The sequence below is a fragment of the Lutra lutra genome, chromosome 1, assembly GCF_902655055.1.
Source record: "Lutra lutra chromosome 1, mLutLut1.2, whole genome shotgun sequence".
Classification (NCBI taxonomy): domain Eukaryota; kingdom Metazoa; phylum Chordata; class Mammalia; order Carnivora; family Mustelidae; genus Lutra; species Lutra lutra.
Genome location: NC_062278.1, coordinates 123,139,729 through 123,156,393, shown reverse-complemented (window position 1 = coordinate 123,156,393; position 16,665 = coordinate 123,139,729). Strand labels below are relative to the sequence as shown.

Sequence of the window (16,665 nt, the reverse complement as noted above, 5' to 3'; positions counted from 1 at the left end):
CCCTGGGCCCTTGGACACTCTTAAGCTTCACTTGCCTCTACCAGGTCCAAGAGAATCAGAGACCTCAAGATCTAACACACCCTTGGTTCCCTGCACTCATGTTAACAGGAACCTGGTGAGAAACCCCAAAGCAGAAATACTCCTATGTCCCCTGAGCTCTCTCTGATTGGGCTCCACCCTGCCCTGAGGACACCACTACTTCATTTGTCCCAGAAAGGACAAGGGATTGTAGGACTGGGGCCCAGGAATGTGCTTTTCCTCCTCCTTACCCTTAGGATCATAAGCCTTAAAGCCTGACCTACAAGTAGAATTTGCTGGGAGTCTTGGGGGAATTGATCCAGCCAATTAAGTTGGGAAATTGCACTCTGAATTGAACATGTCCATCCACTTATCTCTCTTTCTGACTTGGTGGGCTGAGGCTTCGTGGTTATTTTTACTTAATCCAGCAAAAACTATATTGGGCTTCTCCCACTTCACTGGTTTATTCATTGTTTCAGTCAGCTTTGGCTTTTTATTAAACTTAGCCTTATAAATATGTCATAAATTAACCCCCATCAATACTCTGCTGCTGCACTCATGCATTTCCTTTCTGGAGCTGTTGCCCAGAAGAGCTGCTAAGGGAACAAGCAGAAAAATCTCTAGTTGTGTTGTCTTTGGTGGACCTTGTGTCCCTACTTATGAATTTGTCCCTCATCTCTTTCCCAAAAAGGGTTTAGAGCAGCAAGTGTGTATGTACATATTGTCACTTGTGAAAAGATATCCTCTACGAAAGTCAAATTCTCTGTGGATTACTCCCTACCCCCCTGAGAAGACCACCTATTACCCCAGTGCACTGCTCGGCTTGACAAGCCCACGCTGAGAGGAGCCCACACACATAGGCACGAAGACAGAATTACATTTGGAGACTGGATATCATCTTTAATTAATAATGCCACAGCCCAACATCCTTCTTGTTGCTGTAGCATGTTGAGTGTGTATATACGTGTGTGTGAGAGTGTGTGCATATGTGTGTGTGTGTGTGTGTTCCTGAACAGACGAAGGGCCAGCAGAGACTCCCAGGCAGGTCTCAGCCAACAGCTCTACCGAGCAACAATCGAAGACAGTTTCCATAGTGGCACAGAGGGTGGACTCCTGCCTCCCTTTTTCTCGGACCACATTTCCTGAATTCTGAGGGCAAAGCTGAGGCCTGTGCCAGCCCAGATTAAAGGGCTTCTTAGCAAAGATCGATCTTCAGTCCCCAGCCCTCACTGTCTCTGACCAGAGGAGGGATGTCTCCTGGGCAAAGCACAGACTGCTAGGCAAAGGTGGGCAACCTGGGCCAGCCTTGGTCCCCAGGTCACACTGGGGCAGCACCACAGTGGCCCAGCCCTGGGCAGAGAATCTGCAGCTTCTGGGACCATTTGCTTAGTTCCTCTCAGAGATAATCAGGGTGGAGGCTAGGCCCTTCCTGGGGCCAGCCAGAGAGGGACAGCTTCGGCCCATGGGGGCCATGTGAACCTCATTTCTAGCCCAAACCTAAAAGTCTGCTGTCCTTCCATCTCCACTCTCCAGCTCCTCACATGCCCAGTAGGTCCACAGCCCAGACATGGCAGGGGAGATCAGCACGGTAGTGGGTCGCAAGGAGGCCATGAGAGACCTGGGCTGAGCTGGAAGTGCAGCCATGTGCCAGCCCTCTCTCCCATGGTCACCACCAGCCAGAGCTCTTTGAAGTCGGATGGGACCCCCGAAGGCAAGGCAGCAAGTTCTTGGCCTAGTGCAGAAGGAGAAAACCAAACTGGCTCCGCCGTCCCATTTCCACCTGTTCTGTGTCTCAAGAAGACGAGGAGCCCAGGTCCCCAGAACAGTGTTATCAGCTGTTGGGGAAGCACCGTTGTCCAGGCGAGGCCTCGGGCCGGAAGCTGTGTTTGTTCAGCGGGCTGGGATAGTAGGTGGTTGTGTACACATTGGTCTGCTGCAAAGGGTAGAAATTGGCTCTGTCATCGGGGATCAGGTTATTCTTGTTCAGGGTCTGTGGAAGAAGGAAGGAACCAGAGAGGAAAGGGTAAGCGAGAGATGGGGAAAGGGGACAGGCCAGGGCAAGGGGATCAGGCACCAGGCAGTGAAAAAACATTCTGGCCGCTGACACACTTCACACCACCAGGGCGCCCTCCCCAGTGCCCAGCCCAGTTCAGCCCAACTCAGGGCCAGAACCCAGACACCCCTCACCCCACAGCCTCTGTATGAAGGCTCCCACCTTGAACTCCATGGGCGTGTACTTCTCATTCTTGGGGGTGCCCCCACCCTTGTAGTGCAGGTGGTTGGGGGTGGCAGGGTGGACGAGTGTGGATTCCTGGGACTGACGTTGGCAGTGCTGGCAGGACAGGTACACTGCCAAGGTCAGCAGCCCGGAGCCCAGGAAGCAGGAGACACCTGTGGCTACCAGGTGGATGAGACTGAACCCTGGGAGAGGAAGAAGCAAGTGGTAAGGGTAGGCCCACTGTGAAGAGGAGAGACTCCACTCCTGACTGCCTCCCAAGAAGAGGCTCTGAGACATAAAGGAAAGGGTTTTGAGGCCAGAGCCACTGAAAACAGGAAAGCTGGGCAGTCTGCCACCAGGGGCCTCTCTCACAGGACACTTGTGGTTGAGATAAGAGGAGGCCACCAGAGGGGGTGGAGCTGGGTGACTCTTCCTGAATACAGGTTTAGTAACTGCCTCCTTAGTTGGGGGGCAGAGATGGAACCTCTCGGACCCCCCATACACGGTCCAGAGCAGGTTTGTTTCTCTGGAGCAGGAAGTGGAGAGACTCCAGATTTCAGAGTAGAGCTGGTCTCCTCTTTGGGGAGAAGAGGTGGAAAGAAAGTGTCATGAAGTGGGGCAGGTTCCTTTTACCTCCACAGCCGGTGGCCTCCTCTGTGCTGGAGGCAGGCAGGATCACTGTGGGAAGACAAGCGAAGAGGGGGTTGGTGTAGGTAGGAGAGAAGGCTCCCTCTGGGGTGAGGGATATCTCTAGGAGGACCCCTGGGTCAGCGCTGAGCCATGGGACATGGGCCTTCATTCCACTCTGTCCCCACTCAGACCCCGTCTCTAAGAGGGGTTAGCCCATTCACTAAAGAAAGGGCAACAGCCCCAAGCAGGCGCACCGCCCACCCTGGTGTTCCATCTGAGACCTGCTAAGGTTTTTTAGAAGGGGAAGGAGGATGGGAGCTCAGGGTGGGAAGGGCTGGGGTGAAGCCTCTGGCTTCAGGGCCTACCAGGAATCTCGCTGTAGGGGCAGGGACGGCTCTGGCTGCTGTTTCCGGCACAGGTGCTGGGCCCTGGGACCAGCTCTTCACAGTGCCGGCTGCGGCTCTGGGCTCCATCCTCAGTGCATGCACTCCACTCAGACCACGGGGACCAGCCTTCTGTGGGTTGCAGGCTGGCTTGAGTTTAACCGACCTGGGCCCCCCTGAGGTTGATCAGAGGGATCCAAGGGGCTCCCCAGCCCTGGCCCAATGTTCTTAATACCTGGGCAAGCCTGTGTCGCACACAGTGCCTCCTCTGTGTGCAGACCAAGACAGATGTCCTCGCCTGGGGAGGGCGCCGGGCTGGTGCAGGACCTTGTGCGTTGGTAGTGGCCTCCGCCACAGGAGGCTGAGCATGGGGACCACGAGGTCCAGCAGGACCAGGCACCACGCACTACAAGGGGATGGGGTGTGTGAAGGGGGCTGCAGGTGCAGGCAGGACCCAAGACAGACTTCTACCCTATCCCAAGTTAGGCCACTCTGCCCTGGACCACCCTGACCCCATCACCTGCACCCCCACCCCCCGCCCATTTTTAGGGACTGCCCCTTCCTCCTCAGGGGTGCAGGGGGAAATGCAGGATGCAGAGGTGACATCAAAAACCAACCCCACTGCAAATCTAGCCTCTAATCTGGCTAACCCGTTAGGGGAGAGAAAAAAGTGACAGGGAAGATGAGGAAAGGACCCCCCCCTGCGGGAGAAGAGGTCTGTGGTCAGGCCACAGACTTGCTTTAGGGCCCACTCTACAGAGTTGGCAAAAAGAAGAGGTTATCTGGGTATGAGCCAGGTAATATGGGTCTCCCAAATGGGGGCTCCCTGAGCCCAGGGTCACCTGGACAAGCCTGGGGGTTACAGTCCTGGTACTCGGCTGCGTCGCCTACACACGGCAGGCCTCCGTTGCGGGGCTCCGGGTTCGTGCACGTTCTCTTGCGGACGCGGAAGCCCAGCTCGCAGTCCCGGGAGCAGGACGACCACGGGCCCCACGCGGCCCAGCCACCGCTCACCGAGTGCGGGGAGGTGCCCCCGCTGCGTAGGAGATCCTCCACCAGGGCTGGGTGGGGCACGGGTGGGGAGACTGGCCTCAGTGAGGAGCACACCCCACGGCCCCACTCCCGCCCCACAGGCCTCCCAGCTCCTTCCAAGCCACGCGATCCACCTCCCTGCTCTCTGTCCGACTCTGGCCTCCCCCAGTCCCGCGCCAGCGCTCTGGGCCTGGGAGGGAGTGGGGCGCGGCGCTGTACCGTCGGTGTCACAGGCTCCCGAGCCATCCGCTGGGCAAGTTCTGGTCTCTGTCCTCCTCCTGCCAAACTGCAGGCCGTGGGGGTCGGGCAGGGGCGCGCGGCACGTGAAGCGGAAGCGCTGCTCCTGCCGCGCCCCACCCTGAGTCACGTTCACCGGCAGCCACGGTGTCCACGGCGTGTTGCGCCTCACTTCTGGGCAGCCCTCGGGGTTGCACGTCTTGAATTCCTTGGGGATGGGAGCGGGCGCTGTCTGGTGGACCTGCAGCCCCAGGCCTGCCCTGCGGCCCCGCCTCCCCCCACCCTTCCCTGGGGGCAGGTCCTCGACTGGGCCTCACCACGCCACAGCCAGGGCAGGAGTTGCCGTTCTCACACGACCGCCTCCGCGATTGCACGCCGCCCCCACAGTTGTTGCTGCACTTGTTCCAGGAGCCCCATGACGCCCAGAAGATGGGCACCGGGCAAGGCGTGTTTTCGTTACAGAACCTGAGGGGAAGGGTGTGTGGGGGGAGCAGTCATCGCACTAGGGAGCAGGCACCCCCTTCCCTAACAAGAGGTCACTAGGAGTGCAAGCCTGAGAAGGACAAGAGTCCACTGGCTCACTCGTAGAATCCAGGCCACTTCCTAGGGGGCCGGGCAAGTCTGGGACTGCAGGGCTAGCTTGCCTCCAAAACCTCTGGCCACACGCTCGCTCACCGCTCCTCCCGGCTCTTGCCCACGCAGATGCGGCCGCCGTGGCGGGGCGCGGGGTTGCTGCAACTTCGCTGGCGGACCTGGAATCCGATCCCACAGGACGTGCTGCATAGGGCCCACGAGGACCACGGGGTCCACGCCCCATTCCTGGTGGGGTCAGAGGGGACAGGAACAGGTGACCCTCCGACTTCTAGCTACTCAGATCTATCTATATCTGGGCAGGTGGATTTTATATTGTTATTAGACAGTGATCCTGGGAAATGGCAGCTCCTAGCCAGGTCGGCTCTGGCAGACTTATTTATTCGTTCCTGTGTTCATTCATTCCTCAAACATGTGTTGAGGGCCTTTTTCCAGGGCTAAGGGCATAGAGATAGGACCCAGGGCCTGGAGATACTAGTGAGGCCAAAGGACACATTCTCTAGAAAAGGCTCCATTTGCCTTTTCAATATGCAAACTTTGTTTCATCTTTCTGGGTTGCCCAACCCTTGCACTCAATGCCACGCTCTCTCCTCTGTTCTCCAACATCCCATGCTTTGCTCCAATCTCAGACACCACTCACTGTTGTTTACTTTGACTCCAATTTTCAAGTTTTGGCTGTATCACTTCCTGGCTGTATGAGCCTGGGCAAGTTACTGAAAATGTGCCTCATAAAACTCTTATCTTTAAAGTAAGGATGATTGTATTCCTACCCCATGAGGTTGTTTTGACAGTTCAGTCAATACATGTGTAGAGAATTGAATTATTTTAAGAGAATCCAGGGTCATTCTTATAGAGGATGGCAATCCAGGATGGGCACCAGCTCTGCCTACTGTACCACCATCCCATGCTATCCCTCATGTTTGGAACAGCAAGGCTTATTGAGGCCATGATCTGTGACTCCTGGGCCTGTCCAGCCTTCCTGTTTGTATCAAGAGCCCCCACAAGGCAGAGACTTCTTTCCCACTAGAGTGGAGTGCTTGTATTTTAGCCACCTCTCCAGTTCCCTGCATGGCTCTGAAGTGGTTTCTGTCCCTTTGTGGGAACACCTGTCTGGGGAAGCCCCATTTCCTCTATTCCACCCCAGTCCCTTTCCCAGTCCAAGGCAGCCACCATCCAGGTATCTTCACATACCTGGAACAGTTGGCAATGTGGATGGCTGGCCCCAGGCAGTCTCGGCCCCCACAGTGGGGTCTGGGGGAGTCACAGGCTCGGGCCCGACAAAGGCAAGAGCCTGAATTGTCCCCATCCAAGTGCTCGCATGGTTGCCATGGTGACCACTGGCCGAAGCCCCCATCCCGAGTCACATTTCGCACCTGCAGATACACATCAGTGGGTCAAAGGAGGCAGGGAGAGGGAAGATACCAGGTCCCAGGGGACACGGGGATACTGATGGAGAGTCACAGCATGAATTGGGGGGAGAGGTCCCAGGTGGGGAGCATGAGAGGGTTCTCACAGGACACGCTGTTATGTTCTGGGTCCAGAGGCTCATGTTGGAGCTGTCCTCAAGTGTGCTGCAACGTTGCTGCTTCCCGTCCCAGCCGCAGTATGGGTCCCGTGCCCCCAGGCACGCCCTGCCAGACAGAGGTCTTGAGACTCAAGCCTGCTGGCCTCCCAGCCTCAACCTGTATCCCATGGACACACCTAGCCACTCCCCTCTGGGTGCCCTGATCCATCCAGTTGCCCTCCACAGTAATAACTAAGCTCACTGAACACCTTCTGTGTGTCAGGAATAATTTTAAACACTTTATGAGCATGAGTTAATTTAACACAACAACCCAATGCAGGAGGTACTGTTATTATCCCCATGTTATATGGAGGAAACCCAGAGAGCTGAACAAGGACTCAAACCCTTGACTTCCAGGGCCCACACGCTTAACCTTGCCTTCCCCAAGCCTGGGTGCCCGTGCTCCCCATCTAGGCCCACAGGAGAAGATAAGGGGAACAGAAATCCAAGGCAGCAGTGCTGTGCCTCTCTGCCAGACACTATGATGATAGCACTGTAAAACATGAGTGATGGATGAGGGACGGTCTGGCTCAGGGTTCTCAGCCCTGGTTGCACACTAGAATCACGAAAGAAGCTTTTAGAAAACACCAACACCTGCCCCGTCCATACAAAAATGTCCAGGGAGGAGGGAGGAGGTTTTAAAAACTCCTATGTGATTCTAATGGGAGCCAAGGTGAGAATTACTGGGATCCACAGCACCACATTTTCATTGTGTAAAGGAAGAGACAGTCACAGAGAGGGAAGAGGAGTGTCACCTATATCACATGAATTACACATGGCAAAGCTGAGGCTAGAGCCTAGACTTCTTCTTCTTCTTCTTTCTAGGAGCCCAGACTTCTTGACCATGATTCTTCCACCACGCTCCTGCCTCCCAGCTGGAGGCTGTGTCTGACTTCACCCACTGAGGGAACCTAGCCCCATGCCTCAAGCCACAGGCATAGGGTCAGGGAACACCAAGGCATGGTCCGCTCCTGGGTACCCACATGCCTGTGCTGCTCAGCGGCAGGAACCAGAGTCTAGTGCGTCAGCATCATGAGAATGAGCGCAGGCTGCCAAGAGAAGGATCACATGGCTCATGTCCCCTTTCCCGGGCTCTCAGGGCTGGTCTATCTGCAATGACCTAGAGAAGGTAATGGTTCACACACCAATGAATGTCCCGGATGCCTCCACTTCTCACGTTCTAGGGCTCCTCTCTTCCCTTTCTCCTTCAGATGTATTCATTGTATCCTTGATAGTTTTTCTTTTAAAGATTTTATTTATGTATTTGTCAGAGAGAAAGGGAGAGAGAGAGAGGCAGCACACAAGCAAGGAGAGAAGCCGGCAGAGGGAGAAGCAGACTCCCTGCTGAGCAAGGACCCTGAGGTGGGGCTTGATCCCAGGACCCTGGGATCATGACCTGAGCTGAAGACAGACATTTAACCGACTGAGCCACCCAGGCGTCCCATCCTTTGCAGTTTTTAACAACAACAACGACAAGTTAATGTTGGGGGTGCCTGGCTTGTTCAGTCAGAAGGGTGTGTTATGCTTGATCTCATGGTCATGCGTTTGAGCTCTACCTTGGGTGTGGAGATTACTAAAACTAAATAAACAAATAAAACTTTTAAAACAATTAAATCTCTACTAGTAAGATTTCAAGGAGGGGAAAAAGAGTATGGAAATTATGGAATCAGGATTGGCTATTCATTGCTAAGTAAACGGAGTACCAGATTCTGGAGCCTGAAGGAAGTACCCTCTGCCGGGATGAACCCATGCCAACCCCAGGGGATTCTGGGTCCCTTCTGCCTCCCTTTCCCAACTTCCACCCCTTTTACCAGACCCGGCTGCTCCCCAGCAGTGGGCCTGCTAGACAGGGTCTAGAGAGAGCACTGGGAGTGGGGGCAGAAACTGGAGGCCAGGAAGCAGAATAGGCTTCAGGTAAAGGGAGGTGGGGGAGTCCACACCATGACGTGACTCTGCAGAGGGATTTTCAATGGGCCAAAAGGGCCAAGGATGTCAAGGGTGAAAGGAATCTATGAAGGAGTCAAGGGTTTTCTCCTTTTGGTGTCTCCAGGATAGAATCTTTCTTTCCTCTCGAAGCTTCAGGGAGAGTCTCCTGTCAGGTGAGTTCTTTATTTTCAGTGGAGTTCAATGGACCATGTCAGGTTCCAAAGACAAATGAGGTTATATGATAGAGCTCACCAAGCAGGGGGTGGGGCTTCCCCTTGTTGCCAGAGGCAGCTGAAGATGCTGCCCCTTGCTCAGGCAGCCCGTGACCTCATTTAAGGGGGGTGATGCCTGGGGCTTCGGTGGGTGAGGCCCATGCTGGACCCCAGCAAGCACACCATGGCCTGCCCGGGAATCCAGAATGCTCAACTGTTACTCAAGAATCTGTTTCCATTTTATTGACTCAAGGACAATTTGTGTAAATTGTCAAATATAAGTGTGTTCGTATTTTCATTTGGGGCCACTGGTTTGATGCGGGGGTGTTTCACCAGCAGAATGCATCAAACTAGACACCATGGGACTAGATACCATACATAGGCAAAGTAGTCCCCGCAACAGGTGGTTTCAAGATTCTGCTCTCTGGCTGACGCATGGACCAAACTTGCTGCTAGCAAATCCAGCCCATCAGAACTCACTGAAGCCCACACTCCTGAGGGTATTTCCGTCAGGTCTCAGAAGGCAGAATCAAACTCCAGAACCAGCTGATAGGGCACTTCAGAAGCAACACAAATTAAATAAAAGAGAGCCATGACTAGGGATGAATAATAATAATAAATAAAATTCTATTCATCAGAAACTAATGTCTGTCAGTAGAGAAAATGGAGAAGAGCAGAAAATTTGAATCAGTTTGTACAAGATAAAAGCAAATGATTCTTGAGGAATGCAATTTTGCCTCATGCTACTTCTTTCATCTATGGTCTAGCCAGTTCTAGAAGAATTGTTCCCAGTTTTGACTGCAAATTGGAAACTCCTAGGGATCTTTAAAAAAGCTTCAGCAAACAAAATAAAAAACCCACCTATCTCCAGGCATTAGGGACCAACGTTGGCCCAGCCACTGGAAGCTTTTAAACACTCCCCAGGTGATTCTCAGGAACAGCATGGTGGAGCATTATTGTTCCGGGGCCATGTTGGTCAGGGTTCCCAAGCCAAGAGACCAAGTGCCTTGTCTTTCCAACCCATGACAGAACAAGAAGGGAGGGAAGAAAAGCCCAGACTGGCCCCAGCACCCTGACTCGGGGTCCGTCACCCTCTCAGCCGGCTCTCAGTTCTCCCAGACAAGAAAGAGACCAGATTGTCCACAGATACGCCTGCTCTGCCCTCTCCTGGTCCTGGCCGCCTGACGGGGCTTACATGACTCCCCCAGAGCCAATATTCAAGCTCTCTTCCTGGCCACATTCACTGCTTTTGGCCCAAGACCACTCCAAAGCTTACAGAGCAGGGAATATTCTTAACAAAATTAAAGCTCCAAGGAGAGAATTAAAGCGTGTCTGCCTTTAAAAATGGGTATCAGTTGAGAGTTCCTTTCATAAAAGTGGCCATTAGACCAATAATATATCACCATGTCTTCTTCTTCTTTTTTTTTTTTTCACCATGTCTTCTTTACTGCAGTGTCTCAAGCAGCCATTACAAAAGGGAACAGGTTCATTCCATGGGCTGGGAGGCAGGACAGAGAAGGATGGTGTAAGTTGAAGAGCAGGCGGGTTCCAGCACGGGGTAGCGCTAGTCTCACAGTGGGAGCTGTCCAAGGTGGAGACTGGGAGCAAGTGGCCATCATTTCAGATGGCCAAGGAGGAAAACCCAGATTTCCTATAGGGAGTGAGGTTGGAAGGAGACTCTCTAAGCCACCCTCCTGAGCCAGCCGGTGTAGACACCCCCACATCCCCTCCAGTGTGGCATGAAAGGCATGCTGAAAGGAGGAAGGAGGCGGTTCACACATAAAACACTTGCTTTGCAGAGCCTATCAACAGTTCATTTCCTCTGCCCCGCCTCTTGTGGGCCCTGATCTCTCTCTGGCCAGGCCAGGGTCCTGGGTATGCCCCATGGGGCTGCGGATTTGCCTGAGCCAAAGGAGGGGCTGGAGACAAGCCCCTGGATTCTGGGCAGTGGAGGGGGCCTGAAAAGGCCACTGCCAATCCACCCTCATCCTCCTGCCAGCTTTGGAAGGAATGAGGTAAAAAAAGCATGAAATATCTATGCTAGGACACAGTAAAACCTAAAACCCTGTAACAACCTGCCCCCAACAGCACAAATTCAGATATAGTGTGACAGTTGGCTTCCAGACTCCGGGGTACACAAAGTTGGTGACTATAGGGCCTCACTCTGGTCATTTTATTAACTTTGTGATCATGAGACCTCACATTTTCAGATCTACCTAGAGCCTTACAGCAGCGTCTCTTATCCCAAATTCAGGAATCCAAAGAGGGTGAAAGTATCAGATTCCAAACTGACCTTGTTCTACCTTGCTGTTCCACCCGGCCATGGGACGCAACCTCCCTGTCCCTTCTCTGCAGCATCACGTGAGTGGGGCAATGTCCTGGCATTTTCCTTCCCCTGGCTCCCCTGCAGACCCTCATATCTGGCCCAGAGCCACACTAGCTCACGCTGGCCAACCGTCTGTCCCCTTGACAATGCCACTCACCACTGTCTGATTGATCTTTGTCAAACACCTATTCACTCTGCCTATCACTCCCCTCCCCGGCTCAAAGACCACTTCAGTGCCCACAGGCGAAGGTTCAGATCCAATCCTCCCTTGGCGTTCCCAGCTGGCCTGGGTCCCCTTCCCCACTCCTCTCCTGCACCAACCTCCTCTCAGGCCATATGATCAATGAGCTGACGGATCAGTCATGTGTGCAAGGCCACTTTGTGCCTTGGGCTGGACGTGGCCCCCTGGTGAAGTCTAAAAACTACTGGGACAGTAGTGGGTTTGCCTTCAAAGGTTTACCAGCTCCTAAGTGACAAGACACACGTGAAAAGTTTAATAACAACACAAGAGTTAAAGCAGAACACAAGGTACGGGGGCAACGCCGTCAGCAGAGAGCCTGTGATTTGTGCCAAGCAGTGCTGCCTGAACCCAGCGTCACAGTGCTGAGGCCCCAGAGAGCCCAGGCGGCTGCAGGGCCCCGACATGCATTTGTGGAAATAAGAAGGGAATCAGGACGCCAGCTGCCATGCATGAGCACTTCCTGAATGGAATTCTCAGTCCTTACAATATCTCCGCCAGAATGAACTATCATTTGCTCCATCACAGTTTCCTCCTATTTTCCCCTGAGGAGAAACCTCGAAAGGTGAAGTAGCTTGCTCGGGATCGTGTAGCTAGGAGATGACGGAGCTGAGGGAGAAGCCCAATTCTGCCATGGGGGCCCCGCTTACGATGCCCCACTGTCCCTCCCCACACGTCCGCTACAGGTCCAGATATCCACAGCGCTGGGGGAAATGAGAGTGTCCTGGGCCCATTTCATCTTGTCTCCCTTCTCCCACATCCACAGTCCTGCAAAGTGCTTTGAGCACTGTAGGGCTTAGTAAATGTCAGGGGTTTTGCGGCTGGAGCCAGGGGTTGGGGCCGAGGGGAGCCCGAGTGTCTGCTCTCCCTTTCTTTTTCCCTGGCTGCCACCCCGTGACCATCCAGTCTCCTCCCCAGGTGTCCGGCCCTCTGCTCAGCTCCTGGCATATCCCACAGGGGCTGGAGCAGGGGTACCATGTGTCTCTCAGATCTGGAGGACAGACGGGCGCGGCCAGGAAGCTTCTGGGTTGCAAAGGCCACAGGAGCCCACGTGGCTGCAGCTGTGCCAGCTAAGACAGCTTTCGATTTATCTCAAAAATGAAGGGGCACAGCTCAGGGGGAGCTTCACATGGTAGGAATCAGAGATACATTTCCATTTGGCTTTGGAATAGATTTTTGTTTTTCCCCTGAAATGCCAGTGCCGTTATTGCCAAATTCATGAATCCACTTGAAGCTAAGGTCCCAGAAGCAGTTGGGAAGCAAATACAACCAACAGCTCCACATGGCTCCTCATTCCCACCCCACCCAAGCCAGGCCTCTCTGTCTCTTCTAAGTCACGAAGGAAGCAAAGCAAAAATCTGATGCTGACTCAGAGATAGAGTCCTCTCTGATCTCCCCACACATCTGGGTAGTAAGTCCCGTGGTTTCAAAGATAAAGACCTTTCTCTGGATTAAAGGGGCTGAGAATAAATCAAGGAAGCTAGAGACGGCTGACAGGCCCGAGCTGTGGGGTTGACACAAGGAATAGAGCAGCCACCCTCATTTGGGAAAGCACACACCTCCCCCAGGCAGTGATAAATGGTATATGCAGACTAGCCCAATTAACCTTTACAAAAAGCCTGCGGATATTTTATGACCCGGGAAGCAAGGTTCAGTGAGGTTAAGTGACTTGTCCAAAGGCAAACAACTGGAGACGGGGTCAGGAAGCCACCCCAGGCGGCTTCAGAGCTCTGCCTCTCCAGAGCCACCTCCGAGGTGTGACTGGCAGGCAGGGTGTAAGCCTGGAGAGGGCCAGGGCCAGGGCTGGCCCGTGCACTTGCCCTGCAACACCTCCCCCACTCCCGGGCCCAGGCTTACCCCTGGCTTACCCCTGGCTGCGGTAGGCGGCGCACCTCTCCAGCGGGACCCGCAGCACGCCGTCGCTCAGCCCCACGAAGAGAGCGCGCGCGCTGTGAAGGATGCGCAGGCTGCGCAGGGGCTCGCGGCGCCCGGGGGGAAGGACGTGCAGCTCTTCCAGGTAGCAGCCGCGGAGGCTGCGGCTCGCGGTGGACAGGGCCTTCAGGATGGTGCCTGACTCTGGAGGGGCCGGAAGAAGGGGGCCTTGAAGGCCCAGCCCTGGCCTCGCCCTTCAACCACCTCCCCACCCGAGGCCGGGCCGCGCGCCGAGGGCTCACCCGTGCCGATGTAGAGCACGTGGTAGAGCGTGTCCTTGGCCTGCACCAGGTCCACCACGAGGTGTGAGAAGCGCACGCTGTCCTGGGTGACACAGGGCTCGGGGGTCACCGGCTGCACAGCCTCGCTCATCAGGAACAGGCGCTGGGCGTCCTGCAGGCTGCGCTCCGTCAGGTTCTCGTTGGGGCCCACCTCTGGCAGGGTGCCGCACTACAGCGGGGAGGGCGTGGGGGTCACGCGGGCCCAGCCGACGGGCCGCCCCGTCCCCTGTCCTTCCTTATCATAACCCAGGCGGCCACGGGCAGGTCGTGATTACCCGATCCCGGCCCCGCCACCCCCACCCTGACATCCTCCCTCTGTTCCCTGCAACCCCTTCCTGTGAGGAGAGATGCCTCTTCCTTGAGAACTAAGGGAAATGAGGCTGGGAAGATGCGGAGGAGGGACCTGCGAGGGACAGTGAAGTGGGGGGGCGGAGGATGAAAAAGGGGCTGGGTTATCGAAAAATGAATCGTTTGAGTGTGGATATCAAGTGTCCTGAGATTTTCTACTGTTTCTGTAGGTGCTCTTCCCCCATGTTGGGCCACAACCTGCCTTCCCCATCCTGTGTTCCTACCAGCTCCCAGTTCTTGTGCCTTCGGAAGCGGAGCTGGAGGGCAGCTACCATTCATGCAGCATCCTGTCAGGTGCGTGTTTAATCCTTGCACTTATCTTTGAGGTTGAGAGTGTTATCCCTAGTACCAGATAAGGGTAAAGAGACTCTGGGAGGTTGGGTGACTTGACCCATCCGTCAGGATGATCCCACTGCAAAGCTTGAGGTCTTCCCATACTCCATACTGCCCGGTGGGCAAGAAGTTGGATGGATTCCAAAGTTAACCATCAGTAGCTTCCTTTGCCTCATGGCTCTTTCCTCTTCTCCATCATAGCACTAGGGATGTTTCCATCACCCATGGCTGGGCCTTGACCACTCCTGGCACTCAGACTCTCCAGGAAATAGTACCCAGGCTGGGTAGACTGCAAGCAAACTCCAGCTAAAAATCCCCCAGTTCTGACCAGACAGCTTGTGAGTGCTCCCCTAGTTCCTTACATTGAGTCTCCCTGGAGGTGTGAAGTCACATTCAGAGATCGCTCAGAGCATGCTCCCTTGCTCTGCATGCCACCCACTCTCCCGCTCTCACTCCACCGTGTTAGGGAATCTTCGCAGACCCCACAGATGGGCGCAGACCAGCACGGATGGGTCGGGGTTTGTACCAAGCAGCTGGGAATCAGCTGGGGGCTGGTTATCTAGGGAAAGCTGCTCTGTGAGGAGAGGGAAAGGGGAGGAGAAGCTGTACCTGGAAGTTGGGGATGGGGTTAGCGATGGGGAGCCAGGCAGCCCTGGGGTTCTCCTGGTAGCGAAATGGGCCATTAAAAGCCTGGGAGATGGCGCTGAGGTTGAAGGCGCAGACAGCAGAAGCCGCAATGCTGTTTCTGAAAGGCAAGAGGTGGTGGGATGCTGCCCTCCCTGCGGGCATTGGTGCCTTAAACCCCACAGGTGGTCGTCCAGGCATGACATGGCACCGCTCCTAGGCCTGCTGAGGACCTAGCACAAGCCCGGCGCTCTGCACACCACGCGGTGTCACAGAAGGAGGGCACGCAGTCCTCGTACTCTGGAAACCCTGGGAAAGGCCCCCTGAGGAGAAGCCCTTGGGGAGAATTCTGTGCTACCTCCTCACCCCTTTCCCTTCTCCAGTGGGTGGGTCAGATAAAGTTAGTGTTTTTCAGACATTTAGTCTGGAGCCCACTGTCAGAAATATGTCCCATTACAACATGCACCCGAGCACACACATCTGTAAAACACTTTCATGAAACAATACCCTTACCAAATGCATTGTACTCCACTCTTTTGATTCCATTCTATTCTGCTTTCTTCATTTTATTTGACTTTTCAAGCTGGTTATCAAACCACTGATTCCTGCTGCTGCCCATCCCAGCGTGGGCTGGACAGCCTCATGAGACCCGTTCAGTCCCAGGATCAGGTGTTTCTGGGAGTCCGATGTGAACAGGTCACAGAACCCATAACATGCCAACAAATGTTTCCAGTTCTGTTCTCTGCATTTATTCCCTCTCCCAAAGGTGTCCATTATCCTCCCTGCCCTTTCTGCCTTGCCTCAGCACCCCCATCACCTCCGTGGCTTGCTGTGCTGATCTCATGGCTACCCTTACTACAGCCTGTCCAGTCTGCTGGAATCCATTCTCCACACAGCAGCCACGGTGAACATTTCAAAATATGTATCCAAGCTAGTCTCTGGCCGGCTTCAAGCCCTTCAATAATTTCTCCTTGCTCTTAGAATAAAGACCAAAACCCTGAAGCAGTCTGTAAGGACATAATTCTTCCCGTCCCAGCCCCTCAGCCTCCTTCCTGCTTCTCCTCTTCCTTGCCCTCCAGGCTCCTGCCACACTGGTCTCCACTAAGTTCCTGACATTTCTGTCTTCCCACTCCAAAGCTCTGTGTATGTTGTTCCCTTGGGCTGAAATGGTCCTCTCCCCTAGTTAATTCCCATTCATCCTGTAAATGGCACTTCCTCCAGGAAGCCCTCCCTGATCACCATCCCTCCCTCCACACTGGCAGAGACTTCCCGGAACACTGCCTTTCCCTTTGTAGCATTGATCACAGTTAAAACTGGATGTTTAATAACTCCCATTTCTAGAAGGTAAGTCCCTTAAGGGCAGAGCCAGCTCTGCTTTTGCTCACTGGTACCCCTGCTTGTGACAGGGCACCTGGCATGGAGAAGGCACACAATACAGAAACTATTTCCAATCCATGCCAATGCCATCACTTTCTCCCCATGCCTCTCCAGCAGCTCCTGCTCCTGCCTCATGGCTGTCCCCTTTCTGGTGCCAACTGCCGGACTGGTCACTAATTCCTGGCTGTTGGCTCATGGCCTGCATGGACTGCGATGCCTGGGTGTCCCCCCGCCTTGGATGGGCTCTCTGCTCCTGTTTCCCAGTTTTACCCTCATCCTTGTCCATCCCCTCAGACTATGCTTCCTGTAGCTAGCCTGGCCCTCCTCCAGTACCTGCTACTGGGGGCCCAGGGTAAGCACACGGCACTCTAGGCTCACATGTTTCCGAGGTCCTC

The 16,665-nt window shown here is 54.5% G+C and overlaps 1 protein-coding gene across 1 annotated transcript in view; it reads right to left on the bottom strand.

Annotated features, from left to right (window-relative positions):
• Positions 1–896: 896 nt before the first annotated feature.
• The window catches only part of SEMA5B (semaphorin 5B), a 37,878-nt gene continuing 22,109 nt past the window's right edge, over positions 897–16,665 (bottom strand). The window contains exons 8-21 of the mRNA XM_047735279.1: positions 14,879–15,014; positions 13,550–13,757; positions 13,244–13,451; positions 6,623–6,740; positions 6,301–6,482; positions 5,194–5,337; positions 4,836–4,983; positions 4,501–4,726; positions 4,092–4,310; positions 3,485–3,655; positions 3,232–3,381; positions 2,870–2,914; positions 2,234–2,439; positions 897–2,008 (exon numbers count right to left, since the gene is read on the bottom strand). Of these exons, the coding sequence (XP_047591235.1) occupies positions 1,850–2,008; positions 2,234–2,439; positions 2,870–2,914; positions 3,232–3,381; positions 3,485–3,655; positions 4,092–4,310; positions 4,501–4,726; positions 4,836–4,983; positions 5,194–5,337; positions 6,301–6,482; positions 6,623–6,740; positions 13,244–13,451; positions 13,550–13,757; positions 14,879–15,014 (2,320 nt within the window). The 3' untranslated portion in view covers positions 897–1,849. The remainder of the gene's footprint in view (positions 2,009–2,233; positions 2,440–2,869; positions 2,915–3,231; positions 3,382–3,484; positions 3,656–4,091; positions 4,311–4,500; positions 4,727–4,835; positions 4,984–5,193; positions 5,338–6,300; positions 6,483–6,622; positions 6,741–13,243; positions 13,452–13,549; positions 13,758–14,878; positions 15,015–16,665) is intronic.